General features: G+C 37.7%; 3 protein-coding genes across 4 annotated transcripts in view; 2 read left to right on the top strand and 1 right to left on the bottom strand.

Annotated features, from left to right (window-relative positions):
* Nucleotides 1-197: 197 nt before the first annotated feature.
* On the top strand, nucleotides 198-9495 carry LOC119904055 (fibroblast activation protein, alpha). Of its 2 annotated transcripts, XM_038720439.1 has the most exons (27): nucleotides 198-327; nucleotides 422-544; nucleotides 742-823; nucleotides 1269-1358; nucleotides 1460-1554; nucleotides 1677-1751; nucleotides 2482-2534; nucleotides 2714-2786; nucleotides 3037-3157; nucleotides 3248-3402; nucleotides 3585-3682; nucleotides 3808-3937; nucleotides 4056-4094; nucleotides 4187-4285; nucleotides 4387-4457; nucleotides 4551-4604; nucleotides 4894-5018; nucleotides 5153-5203; nucleotides 6035-6133; nucleotides 6741-6810; nucleotides 6930-7124; nucleotides 7326-7380; nucleotides 7479-7578; nucleotides 8350-8408; nucleotides 8519-8591; nucleotides 8765-8838; nucleotides 9033-9495. In XM_038720439.1, exons 2-27 carry the CDS (start codon nucleotides 542-544, stop codon nucleotides 9132-9134), a joined length of 2241 nt encoding a protein of 746 aa, XP_038576367.1. In that variant the 5' UTR covers nucleotides 198-327; nucleotides 422-541; the 3' UTR covers nucleotides 9135-9495. The 2 variants fall into 2 exon arrangements, with proteins under 2 accessions (XP_038576367.1, XP_038576366.1); XM_038720438.1 differs by having other exon boundaries at nucleotides 214-544.
* Nucleotides 9496-10150: 655 nt separating this feature from the next.
* Nucleotides 10151-12273, top strand: gcgb (glucagon b). The gene is made up of 4 exons (XM_038720435.1): nucleotides 10151-10232; nucleotides 10334-10439; nucleotides 11317-11472; nucleotides 11717-12273. Exons 2-4 carry the CDS (start codon nucleotides 10345-10347, stop codon nucleotides 11835-11837), a joined length of 372 nt encoding a protein of 123 aa, XP_038576363.1. The 5' UTR covers nucleotides 10151-10232; nucleotides 10334-10344; the 3' UTR covers nucleotides 11838-12273.
* A 3031-nt stretch (nucleotides 12274-15304) lies between these two features.
* LOC119904053 (sodium-driven chloride bicarbonate exchanger-like) overlaps nucleotides 15305-22372 on the bottom strand; it is a 34818-nt gene continuing 27750 nt past the window's right edge. Inside the window, 10 exon segments of the mRNA XM_038720436.1 lie at nucleotides 15305-15637; nucleotides 17776-17888; nucleotides 18026-18090; nucleotides 18185-18304; nucleotides 19110-19283; nucleotides 20755-20823; nucleotides 21025-21276; nucleotides 21411-21572; nucleotides 21677-21790; nucleotides 22046-22207. Coding sequence (XP_038576364.1) covers nucleotides 17813-17888; nucleotides 18026-18090; nucleotides 18185-18304; nucleotides 19110-19283; nucleotides 20755-20823; nucleotides 21025-21276; nucleotides 21411-21572; nucleotides 21677-21790; nucleotides 22046-22207 — 1194 coding nt within the window. The 3' untranslated portion in view covers nucleotides 15305-15637; nucleotides 17776-17812.

Here is a 22372-nt window from a genome sequence, read left to right as displayed (position 1 = left end):
ATTAGTATGTTTTCCTGCATTTCTATTGAATCCACAACGTAATAAAATGTGCCCATTCATAGAGAGTGAGAAAAACAACAACACTGTTAATTGTGGTTTATTTTCCCAAAAATGAAAAAGCACATTTTGAATTGAACTGGGAGGTAAAGCTCTGGCCGACTTCTGCTTTCTCACATTTGTGGAGCGAGTGACTTGCAACCTTGGTGAAAAAGCCACTTCCTAAATACTCAGCAAGTTGTGCGCTCTTGGAAAGTTGGGCAGGCTGCTGACTTAAGGGAGGCATCTCTTGTCTGGTGTCGGATGCTTCTCAGGAATGCAGCAGGACGTGTGAGAAGCCTGCTTCTGCTTAAGTAGGACAAGATCAGTTTTCTTATGTTGCCATATGTAGTTTAAATCTATTGTTGCGGGGGGTTCTTTGTAGGGAGAGTATGTTATCCAGGCTGCTTGTCCAAGAAGTCACTTTAAACTTCACATCATCGACCTACAAGGATTATTAGGATAAGGAAAAGGCTGAGATCTTCACGGCGACTTCTTCTGCACTATGGTCAGTAATCGATTTACCAGCTTCAGTAGTGAGGGGGAAAGTTGTAAAATACAAAGAAAAACACTTGTGAACGCATGATCACACGTAGTTCACAGTTGGGGTGAATGAATAGACTAACAGTACGAGAACCTGCAGCGTCAGCTTGTGTTGTGTGATTTCAGAGGATGTTTGTGTAACTTTTGTGTCACCTTTCGCAGGGCTGCAGCAAGGTGCTGTGGGGGGTGGTGGGGGCGGCTGTCGTCATCACGTTAATAACGATCACAGCGGTTTATTTCAGCAGTAAGTTATACAGCTCAGGCCTCTCTGTGCATTTCTCTCCCTGTGCGTCTTTGCTTCATGTTCAGTATAACCGCTTGTGTAACTCTAAAGCATTTAACATTTTTATGTGCTTGATTGGTTAATTTCAAGCAGACTTTTTTTCTGTGATGAGTAGCCTATAGTGTAGGCTACTTTTTTGCTGTGTAAATGTGTGCTTATTATTTATTTTTTGTTTGATTTCTTTCCTTAACAAAACTTGTACAGGAAGAATCAACGATATGATTCATGAATTGCTCTTGTGTGGACTACCAGTGTAATAGCATGCTGCTGGGAAAACAATCAATTCAAATAGCGCCACCGTGTGACGATAGATGATGTTTCATTTCCGACATAACAGCAACATTTGTCTGATATTGTTATATTCAGCATGTCAACAAAGTTAATGCAGCATTGTGCATCATTTCAGAATCTCAAGGTATCAAAAGACCACTCACCCTTGAAGATTACTTCAACGACACCATTAGGTGGAGATCCTACAATCTGTATTGGATATCAGGTATCACCTCTCTTACACAGGTTGTTCTTTTGGGCAAGAGCATATATAAATATTCATGTTGTGTACAAATCTCAATTTTTTGTTGTCTTTTATCTCTGCAGACAAGGAGTATCTGCATAAAACAAGAGATGGGGATGTCATGTTCCACAATGCCGAAACACAAGAGGAGTCAATATATTTGAAAAATTCAGTCTTTGTAATATACATATTTTTTTCAAATATGGAAATGTTGTTATTGTTATAACAATTAAACAAAAAAATCCAAGTCTGAATAATTACTCATATAAACTAATATTTCCATAATAATTTTCATTGTAGGCAAAAGTGGATGCCACAGATTATATGTTGTCAGGTGATCATAAGTACATCGCTTTTGAAAGCAATTTCTCAAAGGTGAGAAACTCCAGTGAATGTTCCCAGTTAGCTTTGTGTATCTGTTTTTTACAGTAGTTCAAGTTTCCCAACAGTTCACTGTAAATGTTACAATAAGCCTTATAACCAGTGGTTGAATATAATTAAGTACATTTACTCATTGCACTTAAGTACAATTTTGACATACATGTACTTTTTTTTATTTACTATTATTATTAGATATTTATTTAAATACCATGATATGCTACTTCCCCATGACCCTGTACACAGGATAAGCAGTTGACAATGGATGGATGGATGGATATGCTACTTTATACTTCTACTTCACAACATTTCAGAGAGAGATATTGTACTTTTTACTTCTCTACATTTATTTAAGAGCTGTAGCTGCTAGTTGTTTTTCAAATTAAGATTTTACATATGAAATACATGGTCAGTTTGTAAAAGATTATCCATTGTTACAAATGAAACTACCAAAATTATATGAAGTAGTTCAAATTAGCTCCACCTTGACCAGCAGCAACATTAAAGTACAGCTTTCATATTAATACATCTAAAATATGGTTCAACAATATAAGAGTTTAACAATGACAGCACCCACTATGAGTACTTTTACATTTGATAATTTAAGTATCCTAGATTTTGTTGCTGATACTTGTGTGTTTTTACTTAAGTGAATGATTTGAATACTTCTTCCACCACTGCTGATAACAAAAGTCTGAAAACAAGTCTTGTGTTTGCAATCCAACAGCAATGGAGACATTCCTACACCGCCTCTTACTCCCTCTATGAAAAGGAGAGTTCGTAAGTGGCCATGTGTTATTTTGATAGTATCATAAACTGCAGGATTTCACTTCATTTCACATTCATTTCAACTCAAACTAAATAAATAAATAATAAAATGTTTTTTAGAGTGACAAGTCAGACTAACAGGATGTGATTTACTTGGTATGACCCCACATTCTTTTCATTTTTCTTTCCAGAACATTTATTATGCCTTCTAATCTTCCAACCACTGTGCAGTACTTTTCCTGGGCCCCAACAGGAAGCAAATATGTAAGTTTGCACGTTATCATGTATTCTTGTCTTCACATTCAGTTGAAGGGAACAATATTGCAGCTACTTGGTATGTGAGGCAATATGGGACTCTTTGCATTTTATTTAACTATCAGGTCTTGCAAGACTAGTGTAGAAAGTGCATCTTATGAAGTAAACTAATGAATCTAAGTATGGATTTGTAAAATATGTGTAATTAAAATAATCAAAAAATAAACTAAACTAACTAAAACTACAATTTGTTTTTCAGGCCTTCATCTCAGACTTCAACATTTTTCTCACATCCAATGCCACTGCTGAACCTGTGCAGGTGACCCACAATGGGGAATACAATAAAATCCTTAATGGTGTCCCTGACTGGGTTTATGAAGGTAAGTAACGTTCACTTTTTAAGAGGTGTGCATCTGTATCTCTAAATGATAGATAGCTACAGAGATTTTTTTTTCCCCCATCATTTTCAGAGGAAGTGTTTGCATCAAACGGGGCAATATGGTGGTCATCAACTGGAAAATTCTTGGCTTATGCAGAATTTAATGATACAGATGTTCACAAAGTGGAGTTCTCTTGGTATGGATCTGAGCAGTATCCCAAAACAGTGGCTGTTCCATACCCAAAGGTGCTTTTCTCAAACATGGTTGCATGCAATATTCTGCACTGAGTGTCAAAATTTATTTATACAACACAAATGATTAGGGCAGCTCTCACTTTACATTGTCTACTTCATGGTTTATCTTCCTCACACTCTCATGATATATAGTTATTTATCAAGAATGTTACATTTGATTGTATTTGGTGCAGGCTGGATCGAATCTTACCACGGTGAAACTGTTTGTGATTGACACCACAAATCCGTCTCGCCGCACTCAGGTGGCCGCCCCCGCTTCTGTTGCTTCTAGGTCTGTATATTCTTTTGTTTCTAGCATCACTTGAATCAAACTGCATTGTAAACAGTAGCAAATATGAGATCCTCATGGTCTGTCTCATGTGAAAACCATGTCACTTTCTGTTGCCTTTTGCTCAGTGATCACATATTGTGCTCAGTGACCTGGGTTACAGATGAACGCGTCGCTGTGGAGTGGCTCACGAGAAAACAAAATTACGTGGTCGTACAGATCTATGACTTTGATGGAAGCAACTGGAAAGAAAAACAGGTAGCTGTCACTTCTCTGGTTGGTTCAGGCAATCGTGAGGATCATAACGTGTGTAATGATGTCATGATCATGTGAGTAAATGCCAATTAACTGCAATAAATGTCTCTACTCTCTATAGAAATTTGAGCAAACAAGCAAGACAGGCTGGATCGGCCATGTAAGTTTCTGAAAAAGATACTACCATTGACTGATGAATGCCAATTTATTGTTTGATTTTGTGTTTGACTGTAAAATATGACCTTTTTTCAGTACATGCCCTTACCACTTTTCTTTGCTGAAGATAAACTCAGTTTCTATAAAGTGATGAGCAACACACAGGGCTACAAACATATTCATTATGTGAAAGACGTAAGTGTTTTTCAATTATATTTATGAATAATAAACAGCATAGTGGCTTTCATCACATCTTTGGTGTTGAGTTTTATATTCACAAAGGGCATTTTCTTAAGGGCAAAGCAACACCTATTACCTCTGGAAAGTGGGAAGTCATCTTCATATCCAAATTAACAAAAGAGGCCATGTGAGTGTCTGGGGAAAACTACACAAACTTCAAAGATTATTAGAAAGTAGATAAATGTAAATCTGACTTGTCTCATGAAATTATCTTCTACAGATATTATGTGAGTAATGAGTACCAAGGAATACCCGTAAAGAGGAATCTTTACAAGTAAGGAATTCTTCTGACCTGTCTGATAGCTAAACTAATTGGTTTTATTGCTTATTTCTTCTGTCTTTTATTTTTGCAGCATTTTTTGCTACACATATTAGTTTTTCTTTTGTATCAGTTAATGTCCATACGTGTACGCATTCATTGACCCCTAGGAAGACTGACAAACACATTAGCCGAAGCTAATTGGGATCCTATAAACAACAAACAAGAGCACACATTCTTACAACATCCCCATGAAATGAATGTCATAACTGTTATAACAAGTTGCTACTGGTTTGTTCATCAGGGTTGTGATTGGAAGCAGCCCCTCTGCCCCCCAGTGCCTCACCTGCGGCCAGTATAAGGACAGGTGTCAGTACAACTCTGCTTACTTCAGCTTTAACGCCTCTTACTACCGAATGGACTGCTATGGTCAGTTACCCATCCACATTTCCTCTTACGCAATAACTCATCCATGGCCAATGTGTTGGGATTATCTGTGGTGGAGAGCATCTGTGAACAATATTCTGAGCTGTTTGTGCATTTTCTATCTTTGTTTTTACCAGGACCTGGGTTGCCCCTCTACATACTCATGGACAACAGGGGCCAAGGGGCAGGTCTGTACGCTTATGAAATGTATTAAGCCAAAGCCCATTGCTGAATGATTTATTGCAATTGCATCATTTTACAGTAAATTCATATTATCATATCGCCTTGTGTACCATACAAATATGCACAGATTGTATATGTATATTATTAGTACAGTTCTGTACTTGTACTGCCACTTGTTACACATGATTGATTGCACACCAGTTCATCAAGCTCTGTTCTGGTAATCTAAAAATAATTACAAGTCTTCCCACAGTGTCAGATATACAAAAGTATATACCATAATACGTTATATTACATCTGCTCTGTACTTTCCACACTGATTCTTACTTCTGCTGGTCAGGGTTTCACCCCCACACCACCCCCCAAATCAAATAGTATTTTGTTGTTATTGTTCATATTTTCACACATAGAAATGTTCATAAAGTGTGAAAATGCACATTTGCAAACCATACTAGATGTTTCTTTGTTGTGTTGGCATGTAGCCAGCAGATGGAGAACACTCTGAAGGGGACGCTCAGAATTTTTTATTAGCTGGATATTTGACATTTTGTATAGCCAACTGTGCATTTACACTGTTTGTAAGCACATGTACAGTTCTGTATAGATTGACATGCAGATGCAAAACAATAACTTAGACTATGAAAAAAAACTTTGATCATGGGGGTCCCAAGGATGGTGATGATTATTACACAAAACAAATCAGAAAGGTTAAAGTTATTAAAGGTTCTGAACAGTTTTTGATCTAAAAGTATATATGTTTTTGATATTTATATTAGCATTTGTGCAGCAGAATTTCCATTATGATAATAATTGTTGTTCACTTATCTTTTTTTCAGAGCTCTCCGTTCTTGAAGACAACAAGTTACTGGAAAATATTCTGTCAGAATTCCAAATGCCAACAATGCAGTATGGCACCCTAAAGATTGCAGGATTTGGTGAGACAATGCATGTTTAAGATCCCTACCAGAGTCTTATATATAGAAAGACATATATAGAAATACTACACACAGAAAAAAAAACTTTCCTCAAAAACAAAAACGATGAATATAAAAATATGTTTCAGTTCAAAAGTTTAATGACTAGACACAAAATGTCTCCTACTTCACTTTAAAATCCATTCTCAGTGTTTGTGCACTGGGGGTTTCCATGTCACACTTGCACAAGCTGCATATTGGACAAGGACTGGTTTCCACACTGGTTGTGATGTCACAAAATCCTGCTTGTATGTTCATGTGTGAAACTGAGGTTTAAGGAGAGAACGGGGAAACTTTCCCCCTCTGTGTGAAAGCGACCAAGAAAACAGTCGAATGGTTAATTTTTATGTGAGGTTACAACCTGTTCACAAAGTCTAAAAAAGTTTAATTTTAATTAAAAAATATGTGTAGCTCTGTTAAATTTAGATACATTTTATCATGTAGGGAGCTTCAATCTCCCTTTTCGACTTTGAGCATGGAATGTAAGTGGTGGATTTGTTAGTTATTAATGTAAGTAAAGACATCTGAGGTGTGAGACATTTTGTAATGATGCCTTTTTTGCCAACAGATCTTTGGTATCAAATGATGTTACCACCAAATTTCAAGAAGTCTAAAAAATATCCTCTTCTTATTGATGTGTAAGTGAACAACACTCCTCAGCACTCCATCCCAATATAATATATATGATTTTATATACAATATAATCAGTGGGCATTCATCAAAATTTGATGATATGTGCTATTGCTGACCTGTGCAGGTATGGTGGCCCCTGCAGTCAGCGAGTGGACTATCGCTTTAAGCTAAACTGGGCCACGTACCTCTCCAGTTCACACGGGTTCATTGTCGCCAGCTTTGATGGAAGGGGAAGCGGTTACCAAGGTGATGAAATAATGCACGCTATCTACAAGCGCCTTGGAACGTTTGAAGTGGAAGATCAGATAACAGCTGTGAGGTAAAGTGTGTTGGCCCTTTCAGTCACCCCTGTGACAAAACTTCCACTGTGAAGTGACCTCATTTGTTGGCTTAACCCTACTGTGTTATGAAGTTATGATCTAATAATATTCATGAAGAGTTTATAATAAAGGTAAATCTCTGGAATCCTTAAATATGTTTCCATGTTTTTGCCAGAGAATAAAATATTTCTGTGTTGTAGGAAATTCATCGACATGGGTTTTATCGACAAAGACCGAATAGCAATATGGGGCTGGGTAAGTTGTACTCTGTCTTGTTGCTCTCTCTGTATTTATCATTTATCTTTTTATTCAATGTATATGCAGTCACTAAATGTAATCAATTCTGACTTCAGTCATATGGTGGTTACGTCACCTCAATGGCCTTGGGTGCTGGAACTGGACTCTTCAAATGTGGAATAGCAGTTGCCCCAGTAGCCAAGTGGGAATATTATGGTTGGTGTACTATACTATAGTATATATTTCTCTGTTCTGTGAGCACTGTATTCCTTCTTTGACATATTTTACACTGTGTACTTAAAAAAGTACTCCATGTAGCACTGCATTCCTATAGCACTGTCAGTCACGCAATGAACATAGAAATTATAAATGTACTCATACAGCACCTTTCTAGTCTTACGACCACTCAAAGTATTACACTACAAATCAACATTCATCCCATTAAAACACATATTCATACATTGATGGCAGTGGCAACCATGCAAGGTACCAACTGCCCATCAGAAATCAGAATCAGAACAGAAAGTAAGACAATACCAGGGAGTAATTTGAGGTTCAGTATCTTGTCCAAATACACTTCAATAAGTAGGCTGGTGTGTTGTGCTAGTAGCGGCTAATGCTGCATCGGGCCGCTAGCCTCGAGAAGAGATGAGGAGCATGCTACAGAGGTCAAAATCTAATTTCTTTCCAACTATACGCCCACAGATCATTTTCATTTTCAAAAAAATACAGTTCATCAGACTTTGCACAGCTTCCACTGTTGACACAAAAGGCTTGAGATAACTTTTTTCACATATCCAGCAAGATTCCCCAAGACCTGTAAACAGACTTTGATATACAAAATCAGTGGAGTTCCTCTTTAAGGATTCAAATCTCTGTTTAAATCTTGTCAACTCTCTGAAGACATTTGAATAAGTGTGATTTTTTTGGTGTTTGTGTTAATATGTACTGTATGATTGTGGTATTAACTTGAGTTTCCTTTTGCAGATGCAGTATACACTGAACGGTACATGGGCAAGCCCACAGAGAATTCAGATGCTTATAAAGTAAATATTATACAATTCAGACTTATCAGAATATTTTTTGCGGGTATGCAGCACAATTCTGAGATATACAATATGTTATTAACAGTGATTTTCTTTCTTTTATTTAACAGAATTCCACGGTGGTGGCCAGAGCAAAGTACTTCAAAACAGTGGACTATCTATTGGTTCATGGCACAGCAGATGGTATGTTATTTCCTCCAAATTACTCTTCCTCTTTTGGGCATGTGGTATCCCTATTTCTCAACAGCTAACCAGGTAACACAGGAAAGCCTTGCACAAATAGGATTCTATTTGCCGTGATATAAACTTTAGCTTCGATGTTCAGTCACGTAGTGAAAGCACTCTCTTTCCTGTAGACAACGTCCATTTCCAGCAGGCAGCACAGATCTCCAAAGCTCTGGTGGACGAGCAAGTGGACTTCGAGGCGATGGTAAATATTGGCTCAGGAAAGTGGGGCTAATATTGGCCTTGATGGTGCTGATTTAATGAAAGTTGGAAATGGAAAAACTGTCATGAATTATAATGCACTTTTAAAAATATATATGATTTAAAATGTGTGTAACTTGATAATGTTACATGGAATGCAGAGTCTATGCACTAATCTGAATTTGGTGTTAATTTCAGTGGTACACTGACAAAAACCACGCTCTGCAAGGATCAGCCTCCCGGCATACATACACCCTCATGAGTCACTTCCTGCAGAAATGCCTTCTCAGTCCCAAATAGATGTGAAGAATGTGACAGCATTTATAGTGAACATTACCACAGTTTTTGTGTATATTTTATCTTACTGAAATTTTGACGTGTCAGTTGAAATATGTGCATTTGTTTTTATGTGCAATGGATCTCTGATTTCTAATACAAATTAGCATTATTTTGTATTTTATGTGGAATTATGGAAAAATTGCTAAAATGTCTGGCATTTAAAACATACTCAAAACCATTGCATGCATGTATGATTTTTTAAAATATTATAAATAATAACATATAATAGCTACAAGGCACTGCACTGATTTGTTATGGAGCGTTTAAATTTCTGATGGAGTTATGTTCTAATGAAAGTGAAATAAATGTTGTTTTGAAAAAATAACAGTGTCATTATTTGTACTTGTGAAGTCTATTACATTTTGTAGTCCAAATGAGTCTGCCACACCTTAACCCCCAACATCTTTTAATATAGTCAGAGTGGACTAGTGGAGTTTTTGTGTTGAATGTCTTGTGCTTCTTTGTGTGTTCTTTGTCTTTTAACATAATGGGACCATGTTTGAAATACATTTTTTCACTTTAACATGTTACTCTTTAGATATTTTTTATTTTTTTGGTGTCTGATAAATTCAATCAATCACAGTCACAATGAACCTTAAAACATAAGTTTTAAAACTCACTTTATATGCAAGTAATGTAGAGAGATGACACTATTATAAAAAACAAATATATATATATAGAGACAGTAATTTGAACACATATGGGTGCCAGTATTTGTCAGTATTTATTTGTCAGGGTAGAGGTCATGTTTGATAGTAACACCTAAAGTAGCAGCTTTTACAACCCAGCTATTGCTGAGGTTTTTTTGTGTATTTAAACAAAGTCAAATACATTCAGTGGTCTGAGACGGAAGGTGACTAATGGATTGAGAGTAACAGAGGATGCTGAGGTTTCTGTGACGGGGGAGTCACCTGGGAGAATGCTCCTCAGCTTCACTATATAAGACTGTGCTGATCAAGAGGGGACCATGAAACTGCTTCAGAAGCCAAGAGAGAAGAAGGGCACCAATCAACACACTTTACAATCCCTTTCTCAGACGTTTGACAGAAAGGAGCACAGGTGAGAATATTTGTTGCTTCCTCCTGTCACATAGAATTTTATTCTCTTGTGCTGTATTGAAGTGTCTCTCTCTCCTTCTGTCTTTTTTTCTCGTCTTTCAGAAGCTCAAACAATGAAAATTGCTCACTCTTTGGCTGGAGTCCTGCTCCTCATCATTATCCAAAGCAGCTGGCAGGTGCCTGACCAGGACACAGACCGAAACTCCATGTAAGATCAACTCTCAGCTTTGTTCAATTCACGTTGGCCTAAAACCTTCATCCCAGCAAGAATCTTTTTTATGTGAGGATTAGGCAGGTCCTGAGCTATGCATAATCATGCAATTAGTTTCAAGGTTTTAATGTACTTGAATGACTTAGATATTTCAAAATATGCCTCTGAACGTTTCAGCAAAACATTTTGACAGCTGTTTGTTAAATTCATCTTTATTTTTGTGTATTGTTATAGTTGAGAGGGCTCCAATTTGTCAAACATTTCTAATGTAAGACATAGAGCACTAGTGCTTCCTTGCAAATTGCATTGCCATTTACAGCTCCATGTGTTGCACTCAGCCGTGTATCAGCTGTTGACATTAGGATCCACAGTGCAAATAGACATGTAATTTCTCATTATGTCAGTTTACATTCTAAATGAGAACACCAGTGGGCAAAGTTGATATTTATAATGTTATTTTGTCTTCAAGTATTAGCATTTTAATGTTTGTTGATCCAACACCTGTACAAAATGTACACATGTACTAAAGTATCACATAGTGTAATTTAATCTTTTGAACATTCAATTTCACAAGCAAGGACCACAGCATCAATGAGATCGAAATCTAATTAAAAGAAAAGTACTGTTGATTATGAAACGTCAATAAATGTGATGAGAACAATGAATCAGGATAAACAGCTGCGGTGTGGTGAAGACTTCAGCAAGTAGAAAACCTCCTAGGAGACCCTGCAAGCGAGAGAAAGGACAGGGAGGCTAGGGCATGAAAAATTAGAACATTGCAGGGCTGTTAGGTGTTTACAGCCATAAGACAGGAAAGGGAGTGTTTGAGATGAGTTTGCCTCACCTTGAGCTTAATCATTTCCGTCATTTCTAGGCTACTTACTGAAAACTCCCTGATGACTGAACCCATTGAGCTCCCAAACATGAAGAGACATTCAGAGGGGACATTTTCCAACGACTACAGTAAATACCTGGAGACAAGAAGAGCACAAGACTTTGTCCAGTGGCTAAAGAACTCAAAAAGAAACGGGTGAGTGCCCTTACTAAATCTCTTCACACTATGAAATATATTATAAATAAGGCTGGCTTTAATTGCATTTATACTGTAAATTGCTGTGTGCCTCTGGTACTGGATCAGAACCGTTGCTGTGATTTAAAAATCATGTTTTATCAAAATAATAGTAATGTGACTTACCTAGCAGCTTGCACCACAATTACATACACACTTACACAGTTATTGTGACTGCATCATCTAATTGTGTCTGTTCCTACAGGAGTCTATTTAGACGTCATGCCGACGGCACCTACACCAGTGACGTGAGCTCCTACCTGCAGGACCAGGCAGCCAAGGAGTTTGTGTCCTGGCTGAAGACTGGCCGAGGCAGAAGAGAGTAAACTCAAACTGAGCGCCCCAACAGCTCCCTAAATAACGCGACATTTCACACTGACTCTGTGCTATTATATGTTTCATAATCTGTACTAGCCTTTTTCTTCGTCATGCTATTAAATTCACATCGTAATAAGCTTTGTTTGGCCTTCAGTGGTTGAAGGAAATGTTGTTCAAATGTTGCAAACATTTCCAGTATGTTTGAAATGTGTCTCAATCATAAATGCTGCGTGAATTTTTTATCAATCATTCACATCATAATTCTTTTTTCATATTTCACATTGTTGGCACTTTCATCTTTTCCTTCTCCCATAAATTTATGTTACAGTCACATTAGTGATTTGAATTGAAACATCGATACTTCCATCTGTAGATAGTCTCAATTTTCTTATTATTCAGATAAAAGTCATATTTAGTTTTCAATAAAGAAATGTGTACAATCTATGAGTTCCCTCTGAAATGTTGGTTTGACAAGGATCACTCTCAGCAAGGTTCTACATTTATACTTGTACATCTAAATACATAAATATACAGATGATGTTTTAGGCACATGATCCACCTGTCAATGCCCATCAAGAATAGAATAAAAAAGACATGGTTGTTTTAATCAATAGTATTTTCAAAGACAACTTTTTTACATTGTCCACTGGTAAATGAAAATATAAATGTTGAACGTCTTCATCCAGTATCATTGTTCACATCAGTGTTAATTTTTGTCTAACAAACAGTGTCATGGTCGCTTAATCCTTCTTTATATGGAGACAGAACTCTCAGGGAGAAATGTGCTGTGGGATTTCTCCCAGGTAACAGGATGATGTGTAAATGCTGCATATTTGTATAGATGATGTGTGTCACCTGTCAGCGGTTCACTGGAGAAGGTTTTCCCAGTGATGTTCAGACAGCACACCGAGGAGGGTTATGCGTAATGAAAGAAATGGAAATCATGTCAATCAACTCAAATTTGTTGGGAACAATGACTGGGTCGACACTCTTGAGTTCCTCCTGGCACTGAGACCAAACATGAGCCAGCAGCTTGACATGTTTTGGGATGTGCCAGCTCTCTAAGCTGTCACCCACTGCACATCAAACCATCTGTTGATTACACAAAGCCCTGCCCACTTCAGTCTATTTGTAGGCCAAATCTCTAAGGGTTATACATTGGACATTTATGCTTAGCAGCATTGCTGCTGGATGCTTCTATCATGGCACAGCATGTGCACCTACATGATTATTTCACAGTTAATCTGATATGTAATTTGAGCCTAAATAATCCTCATTGAGTCTTGGGGATACAATGAAAGGATTTGTGGTTACTGATCAAGCGATGTTAAACACATTTCGGTAACATAATAAGAGTACAAAAACATGCTTAACTAATGCATAACTATAGCATGAGTCGTCATGAGCACGATTCAGTGTATCAGTACTGTATCATGAATGCCTGTTGCTAACCAGTGTTGAAGAAATATTGTGAGCCAGGTTCAGGTGTGATGAAGAAGTTTAGGAGGCTGAAGACTAACATAGCATGCTATGTTACAAGCTGAAGGATACTTCCCTTCTGGGGATATTTATCCTTCCTAGACCTACAGAGACTTACTAAGTGTCCAAATAAGGTTATTTATCACCCTTTTGTACATGTGTGAAGATTCTATTGGTTATTGGTTCAAATGAAGACACAGTGTGTGTCAGTTAAACCACATGCAACACTTTCGAGCCAGTCAGTCTGTCTGTAATGAAACACGATAAAGGTAGTCTCAACCTTGGGTTACCTAACAAATGTATAACAGTGCATCAACTATGCGTCAGTCAGTAAGTCAACAAGCAGGCAGAGAGGAGGGACAGAGTCTGTCCTAAAGTTTTGGAGAATCCCAGACTGTCACCTTTGGCTTACTTTTGCTCAGCAATTGACCCTATCATGATCTGGGGAAATATGCAGCACCGTATCCATAAATTATTCCCTCACAGCCAGTACATCACAGGGCTGACATATAATTGTCAATTTGGGCTCTTTGATAGAGACAAACAGCTGCTCACATTCACATTTACCAATTAACTACCAATCAACATATTGATTGCATGTCATTGGACTGTGGTAGGAAGCCGAAGTATCCACGCTGACATGGGGAGAACATGCAAACGCCAACAAAAAGGTCCCAGCCCCAAACGTAATCTCATCGGCCCCAGGCATACTACGGTATATTCAGTGGTGGTAGAAGTATTCAGATCCTTCACTTAAGTAAAAATGTTTGAAGCTTTGTGACGATGCATTCTCCAGCTAATCCAAGAGGGGGTTTAAATTTTTTATTGAGCGTAAGAAGTAGGAGGATTTTCTCAATCCATAAAGGAAAATTCAGTTCATTCATCAGAAAAATTAGAATTCATAATCATGAAATTTGGAGAAACACATTCCCTGGTCAGGAGAGGTATGGAAAATTGTAATCTGAAAAGGAACTAGTAACTAAAGCTAAAAATATAGTAGGGTAAAAAGCATAACATTTGCTCTGAGATTCAAAGTCAATGGGAATTTCAAACCCATGCCTTTGACCACAGCTTCTCTGAAAACAGAACAGTACCTGCTCTCACAGAAATACAAAGCTGTTTTATCAGACTGGTATAGTCAGATTATTACACCTTATTAGGACTGAGTGTGTGTGTAACAATGACAAGACAAACAAGAGTGCTCATAGAAATGTATTAAGTTAAAATAACATACATACAATACATAATAAACAATACATAATACAATTATTATTATTCTAAGTATTTTTAAAGCTTCAGCTTCATTGTAATCCTCAGATGTATTGCATAATTGGAAAGTTTTTTTAGGCTTAAATGCCTTAATGATGAAGCATTTTAATTTATGATTCACTAAACTATATACAAACATTTAAACAAATTATAAGATTTTTCAAAATGACATTTACAATATAAGCAAAACACTGACACCAGGAGGCAAAATACTGCCTCTGTCTCTGTTAGGCTGCAGGATATTCTGTAGCAAACACATTCATTTTATTCCACAAAATAAATATAGATAAATAGTTTCTCATATAAATAGAGTTTTGACATTCTGGCAGAAAGTGCTATTGCATTTCATTCTTAAGAGATATATGTATATTGCCCTTTATCAATCACTTTAAAGCACTCATTCCTATCAGTAACAATCATTACATGGGATTCAAAATCCCATCACATAAACAGACAACAGAAATATATATTTTCCAGGCTTTTCAAGTTATAAGAATTTATTTATGTATGGCTTTACGGAAAGTTTTTGACCTAAGGTTTTAAAAATATTTACAAGATCTTCATATTTAATTTCACATCATAATCAATGTCTATAAAGAATTTACAGACTAGAATCTAGGGAATCAGTATATAAATGTATAAAGACTCCAAGGATACTATATGTTGATGTGACAGTATTTCAAAAGTATATAACTGTAACAAAATAAATACAAATTAATCCAAAAAATTGTCTCTTATCAAGACCAACCTTTTACTTTACATTCAGTATAGCAATCCAGATTTAGAAAGTACAATATGACATTAACAACACAAGAAAATAGTAGGTTTCACTGGTTCATGAAGAGGCAGAATATTTGTGACACATCAGATACAGTTATTCACTTACACAAAGAGAGTTACAGGGCTGAACTTTGAATCATTAAACTGCAGCATACGATACAAATTAATTTACAAACACTCAGAAGGGACAGTGACAAAGACTCACAGCGCTGTCCTCCGACTTCTACATCTTACATTTGTCATCATGCACACCACTGTTGTGAATGAGTGTTGTAGTGACCTGTTAGTATCAAGAAAGAAAAGACAGATAACAGATGTTACAGATGTAATTAGAGGATACAGTGAGGAAAATAAGTATTTGAACACCCTGCTATTTTGCAAGTTCTCCCACTTAGAAATCATGGAGGGGTCTGAAATTGTCATCGTAGGTGCATGTCCACTGTGAGAGACATAATAAAAAAAAAAATCCAGAAATCACAATGTATGATTTTTTTAACTATTTATTTGTATGATACAGCTGCAAATAAGTATTTGAACACCTGTCTATCAGCTAGAATTCTGACTCTCAAAGACCTGTTAGTCTGCCTTCAAAATGTCCACCTCCACTCCAGTTATTATCCTAAATTAGATGCACCTGTTTGAGGTCGTTAGCTGCATAAAGACACCTGTCCACCCCATACAATCAGTAAGAATCCAACTACTAACATTGCCAAGACCAAAGAGCTGTCCAAAGACACTAGAGACAAAATTGTACACCTCCACAAGGCTGGAAAGGGCTACGGAGAAATTGCCAAGCAGCTGAAAAAAGGTCCACTGTTGGAGCAATCATTAGAAAATGGAAGAAGTTAAACATGACTGTCAATCTCCCTCGAACTGGGGCTCCATGCAAGAAGAAGAATGATGAGAACCATCCCAAGAACACCATCCCTACTGTGAAGCATGGGGGTGGTAGCATCATGCTTTGGGGGTGTGTTTCTGCACATGGGACAGGGCGACTGCACTGTATTAAGGAGAGGATGACCGGGGCCATGTATTGCGAGATTTTGGGGAACAACCTCCTTCCCTCAGTTAGAGCATTGAAGATGGGTCGAGGCTGGGTCTTCCAACATGACAATGACCCGAAGCACACAGCCAGGATAATAATGAGTGGCTCTGTAAGAAGCATATCGAGGTTCTGGCATGGCCTAGCCAGTCTCCAGACCTAAACCCAATAGAGAATCTTTGGAGGGAGCTCAAACTCCGTGTTTCTGTGTGATCTAGAGAAGAGGAGTGGGCCAAAATCCCTCCTGCAGTGTGTGCAAACCTGGTGAAAAACTACAGGAAACGTTTGACCTCTGTAATTGCAAACAAAGGCTACTGTACCAAATATTAAAATTGATTTTCTCAGGTGTTCAAATACTTATTTGCAGCTGTATCATACAAATAAATAGTTAAAAAATCATACATTGTGATTTCTGGATTTTTTTTAGATTATGTCTCTCACAGTGGACATGCACCTACGATGACAATTTCAGACCCCTCCATGATTTCTAAGTGGGAGAACTTGCAAAACAGCAGGGTGTTCAAATACTTATTTTCCTCACTGTATATATATCAAGACTTGTTACCGTTAGTGGTGGAAGAAGTTCTCAGATTCTTTACTTAAGTAAAATTAGTAATAACAGAGTGTAAAAATACTCCATTGGCTACAAGTAAAATTCCTGCATCCAAAATTATACTTACAACTATTATAAGTATGAGGATTATCATCAAAATGTACTCAAAGTATCAAAGGAAAGAATATCTCATTATGTAGAATGGCACCTTTTAAAGTGGTAAACTTATTATATATTTAAATACAATTAGCTCATGTGTTATGACTGAAAACTCAAAATTTGAAAAAAATAAAAAATAACTAATAAAAAATACCCATTGGAAAATATTGGTGTAAAAGCATAAAGTAGCATAAAGTAAAGCACAAGTACCTCAAAATTGTAGGTCACTTTAGTAAGGTAAGTGACTAAATGTACTCTTTCTACCACTGGAAGCCTGTAGTATTTAATTTGTGGCAACTAAGTAGTATCTTCAACCAAGTCCAGTTGCCCTTGACTTTAACCTTCTTTGGATAACCATGACCTGGATGACTGAGAATCTTCACAGACATCCGGCAACTAAGTGGTGTTGAAGCTGGTAATGAGTTACAGTAAGGCCTCACTGAACTCTAGAGCAGATCTGCTGCTTATAGACTATATTTATACCAAACATTTTAACTTCTTGCAGTTTTCGGAAATTTTTATCTTTATTACGAGTTAGTTGGGCATTTAAATGTGGGGTTGTTGGGTATTGGAAATTTTCGTTATCACTCTCACACATTAGATTTTTGATACATGTACATCGTGAGTTTTGTACTGTATATTCAACATATCCAAAAAGTCTTACCATAATGTTTTGAGGTCTTGATTTTTTCTCAAATATCTTAGCTGTTGGCGTTCCAAGTATTTCCAAAAGAACCTTTTGACATTTCATCTGTGATATTGATGATGGGTATTCCCCTGTAAAAGAGAAGCAGAGAACAATTTACTCTTTCATCTTTACGCACCAAATTAATATGGGCTGTACATGAAATGGCATTTAGAAAACTGTTTCATAGATGTTATTTGTAAAACTTCACAAGAGTAATATAACTTACTTGTACCCTTCTAATGGCACTTGCACTACTCGCTCATCTTCTGCCAGTATACTCTGCTCCTCCTCCTGAAGGTTGAATGAAGTGCAGTTTAAATGCATGTGAAATGCATAATGAAAAATGAATAGGGAAACACTTATTTGTTTATGAGAGCAACAGCACCTCTTCGGCATCCTCAAGCTTCTTCTTCTTGCTCTCTGGCATGAGGTCGTCCAGCCAGCTCAACTCTCTCTTGGTAAAGAAACAGTCCATTAGCTTCCTGATAAACACCAGAGCCAAAACCTGCAGAATTGACGCACACAATCATCAGTCCACAAAAAAATCCTTTATCCTAGCAATGGGGGTACATTGTGCTGAAGAGGTAAATGGATTTAAACTAATAGGAAGCATACAGTGGTGGTAGCATGAAGGACACATCCGCTTATATGGCGGATGTGCTCATAGATGTAGAAAAAGAAGAAGTTGTAGGGACCACATGACTTCAAATAACTTCCACATGCACTGCAGCAAAACTCTATACATTTTTGACAGCACAAGATATAGTTGATACAAAATGATATTATCTGCATGTTCTATGTCTTATTTAGGGATCGTTCAAACATACAACACAATATGAAGTGACTCACAAAGCTCCAAGGAGGCCAAAGAAAAAACACATGACAACAAACAAACAGGGAGACACTGCTTTGGGAAAGAGGAGCTGCTGCCACAAGTTAAAACACCCCCCCAGATAAATGATCCTTACAGAGCCCCTAAGGGGACGTGGACAAAGAAATAGATAATAATAATTTCTTGGATGCACCTGATACTTTCTGATAGTATCTGGTGCGCACCAGACAGTATCTCATGTGCACCAGATACCTGTAACATCTTTTGCGCACCAGATACTTTCTGATGGGCACAGGAAACATGATTGGTTTTTTTTTTCAGGTTCCCTTAGTGGCTCTGTAGAACCAGACCTGACCCTAGTAACATGCCTGTACTCACACACTGAAGCCTGTTCACACTTCGGTAAGGTGTGTGGTATGAAAGGACATGCAGCCTGTGTAAATGTTCTGCAGATGGTATAATCTGACTGTTTACAAACCATCATGGGAAAGACAATGGCAGCCCTGGAGGTCTTGATGACCCAGAGCAGGACCAAACAGGTGAGCTGGATGATGGTGAAGAGGTGCACTTTCCTCAGAGGTACATGTCGTAGATAGATGAAGTCTGGCTGGTGCTTAGGTGGCATGCCGAACAGTTTAAGACGGTCAAAGAACTGGAGAGGATAAAGGATAAACAATTCTTATCTCTGCAGTGACTGATGTTTTTTTGGTCACTTGGGAGAGGCGGAAACAAGTTGTGAATACAATATTGACATAGCATCACCATTTAAGTTGACGTGACAAACTTGTTAGCAAACAGTTGTTTATTTATACATCCGTAAATACAGAGCAATATCATCATTCATTTGTGTCCACCTGCCAAATGCAAGTCCAACATTCACTATATTCATCAACTAGTCACTAACTGTGTCTGTCTGCTGTTTGGTGCTTAGCAGATAGTGCAGAGCAGGTTTTCAGAGCTAGTTCATTGAAAACAGCTACCTGCTGCAGGTGAAAACAACGCATTGAAAGCTGTGAGAATAAACAAAAACAGTGAAGACACTTTAAATCTCTGTAAAGCCGAGGGCTATCAGATTTAGGTAATAATTCTCTATTAGTGACGAGTGACTACTTTCATATTATCACATTAGTGTCATGTGTTGTGATTTGATACACTATCAAAAAATATATTTATTAGAGTCACTTCAAGTTAAGTCTTCATAATGCACCATTTGAGAAGGGTTACAACAACCAATGTATGTGTAATGTTAAAATGTTCCTAAATGTTCCTGAAACCCACAGAGAATAATCTCTGAACTCAGCAGCTATGCAGCTTTTTTAGCATCTTTAAGGTTAAGGTAATGTCTTGGCAGCCTTTTTAAACAAAAAGCTGTGATAAACAAACAAAAGAACTGGCTCCCCAGCATCAAACAGCAACAGACAACATTACTGACTAGCTGGTGGTCCAACAGTCCAACATCTATCAAGCTCAAAGTTGCTCTGTGTCTGCTGGATATGTAACTGGATCTCATGACAAGCATAGGACACCTGTGCAAGAAATATATATTTTTCTTAACTTAAATATATTTTTCAAATCCAATAATAGAAAGTTAAAAAAAAGTGCAAAAAATAAGAAGTAACCAGGGAAAATAAATAACAATCAGGTGTTCTGTAAATGCTGGGAACACACTAGAGGCCAATTAACACTTTTTATCTGGCAGCCAGACAATATGGAGGCGCTCCCCTATCATGGCTTGGAGAGAATTAACAGTCTACATAGATTATCCAGTAGAAGCGTCTGCAAATTGTAGTTTAACCGCACTGACCAACTATCTAACATCAGCCATGCAGATAATCTCAATAAAGTTTCATATTTACAAACAAAATTCTGCACAGGTCCGAAAGTGTGTCATAATCACGTTTTGGGAGTGTAGACGACTGTTTTCAAGCCTGGTGTGAGAATTAAGACTGAGAAACAAAACAAAAAAGCGATGTGTGTGACGCAATTAACTTTCAACATCTGTTAGTTCAAATTTGTCCGCTAATACCACAGACAACTATATCAAAGTCAATTATATCAAGTGTTACAGTATAATGTGAGTAAAAAAAGATGCATTGAATACAGTGAAATTCAAATAATTTTACCTGAATGCCTCTGAGAGAAGATGCTCCCATGTAAAGGAATACTCCATATAACACAGGCATAGGAATGAACTGAAGAACAAAAGTGTTAGGTCAGTAACTGCTCTATTTTAGCGGACCTTCTGCACTCAATAATCAACCAAGACTTAAATGTCTTCAGGATGAAGCACTGAGAAATGTGTAGAACAATTACAGTGAGATACTTTATGTCACACTCAATAATACTGGGAGAATGACTGTACACAAGTCAAAAAGCATAAATAACATAATGACCTTCAGCACAGATGTCATGAAGACAGAGCAGCCCATGAGGGTGAAGATCATGAGGCCGGTAAAGCGTTGCTCTCTGATGCCAAGGAACTTGGGCTGCTCCCCAGGAGCTGAACACTCCGACTCAAGTTTCAGGCTGTTGACGTGGCTAATGGAGAGGACGGTGGCTGCCACGAACCAGGGCAAGCCCATCAAAGAGCACACACCAAGCATCACCCCCACCATGAACAGATCCAGGTGGTACCCACAGCCTTTCTGAAGGGGGAAACATTATTTTAAAAGCATTTTAAGACAAGCTAAATTCAAATCTGCATATCTACAAGATGCTATATAAGCCATCTTATTATTGTAGTCTGCTTCCAGAGCTCAAAGCTGGGACAGGACCTTACCTTGAGTTTGTGTTCCTTCCTGTTGATGATGACAGCTGTAATCTGCTGGTCCATGAAGATGAGGATGGTACAAAGCAGAGCTGGGACTACTGTAATGACTGCAGTCCACCAGGGGTTGGGCCCCAGCGGGTTGATGAACCAGCCTCGGTCATCTCTGGTTGGCTGGCAAAAATTACAAAGATTGTTGTTGGTTAGACATAAGTAGCAGCTTGTTGAAAAATGTTAGTTGGCAATGCGTTAATCAAATCTTTTGTGGACTAGCTCACCTTAAACACACTGGGAACCTTTAGTTTTGGAGAGGGGATCCCTAAGCCATAGTCAACTAAGACCATGGTAAGGATGGTGAAGAAAACAGCAAAGTCACTGATGATGGACCTCACCTGATAGAGAGGAAAACATGTAAAATGATTGTAAATGCCCCTAAATCTTCCAGTTTCATTTATTTTACCCAATATAAAAACAAACCAGGAAACTTCTTTCTATTACGCAGTACCTGTATCTGACCACTAGAGTGTACCACTGTACTATACTACATAACCGAAGCCACGTTTAGCTGCTGTAGCAGCTTTGTCTTGATGCTTGGATCACAATGTTCTCTAATGTAGTGCTAATGTATGAAGAGTACAGTAGCCTACCTTTGTGGGAAAGTAATTGCTGAACTTGAACTCCTTGAGGAAGGCGGACATGAAGACGGTGGAAAAGAAGAGAATGACACACCAGAAGAGGACATCAGGGACATACGGGCCATGAGGGCCACATGCGCTGCCCACAAACTCCCCGCGCTTTTCTATACAGTCCTGCAACAACAGGTAGAGAGCACAATTATTTGATTTATTATATTATTAGCAATGCACCAGCAAACTCTAGGCTTCCACAAATAGGGTTTATGAGCATCCATGTCCACAAAAAACTTCACAGAGTACAAAAAATGTGCTTTTATAGTGATTTGCAATGAGTAATCC

This window comes from Micropterus salmoides, unplaced genomic scaffold (genome assembly GCF_014851395.1).
Source record: "Micropterus salmoides isolate LMB-PRFRI ecotype aquatic unplaced genomic scaffold, ASM1485139v1 Ms_hic_scaffold_15, whole genome shotgun sequence".
Classification (NCBI taxonomy): Eukaryota; Metazoa; Chordata; class Actinopteri; order Centrarchiformes; family Centrarchidae; genus Micropterus; species Micropterus salmoides.
This window is presented reverse-complemented; position numbering and strand designations above follow the sequence as displayed.

What these genes read in the sequence shown, in the direction of transcription:
- LOC119904055 (XM_038720439.1), top strand. An exon ending in CCCGCTTCTGTTGCTTCTAG is followed by an intron (nt 3,683 to 3,807) that starts GTCTGTATATTC and finishes CCTTTTGCTCAG; the next exon opens with TGATCACATATTGTGCTCAG. An exon ending in GATCAGATAACAGCTGTGAG is followed by an intron (nt 7,125 to 7,325) that starts GTAAAGTGTGTT and finishes TCTGTGTTGTAG; the next exon opens with GAAATTCATCGACATGGGTT.
- gcgb (XM_038720435.1), top strand. Translation starts at nt 10,345, where the DNA reads ATGAAAATTGCTCACTCTTTGGCTGGAGTCCTGCTCCTCATCATTATC. An exon ending in GACACAGACCGAAACTCCAT is followed by an intron (nt 10,440 to 11,316) that starts GTAAGATCAACT and finishes CGTCATTTCTAG; the next exon opens with GCTACTTACTGAAAACTCCC. An exon ending in AAGAACTCAAAAAGAAACGG is followed by an intron (nt 11,473 to 11,716) that starts GTGAGTGCCCTT and finishes CTGTTCCTACAG; the next exon opens with GAGTCTATTTAGACGTCATG.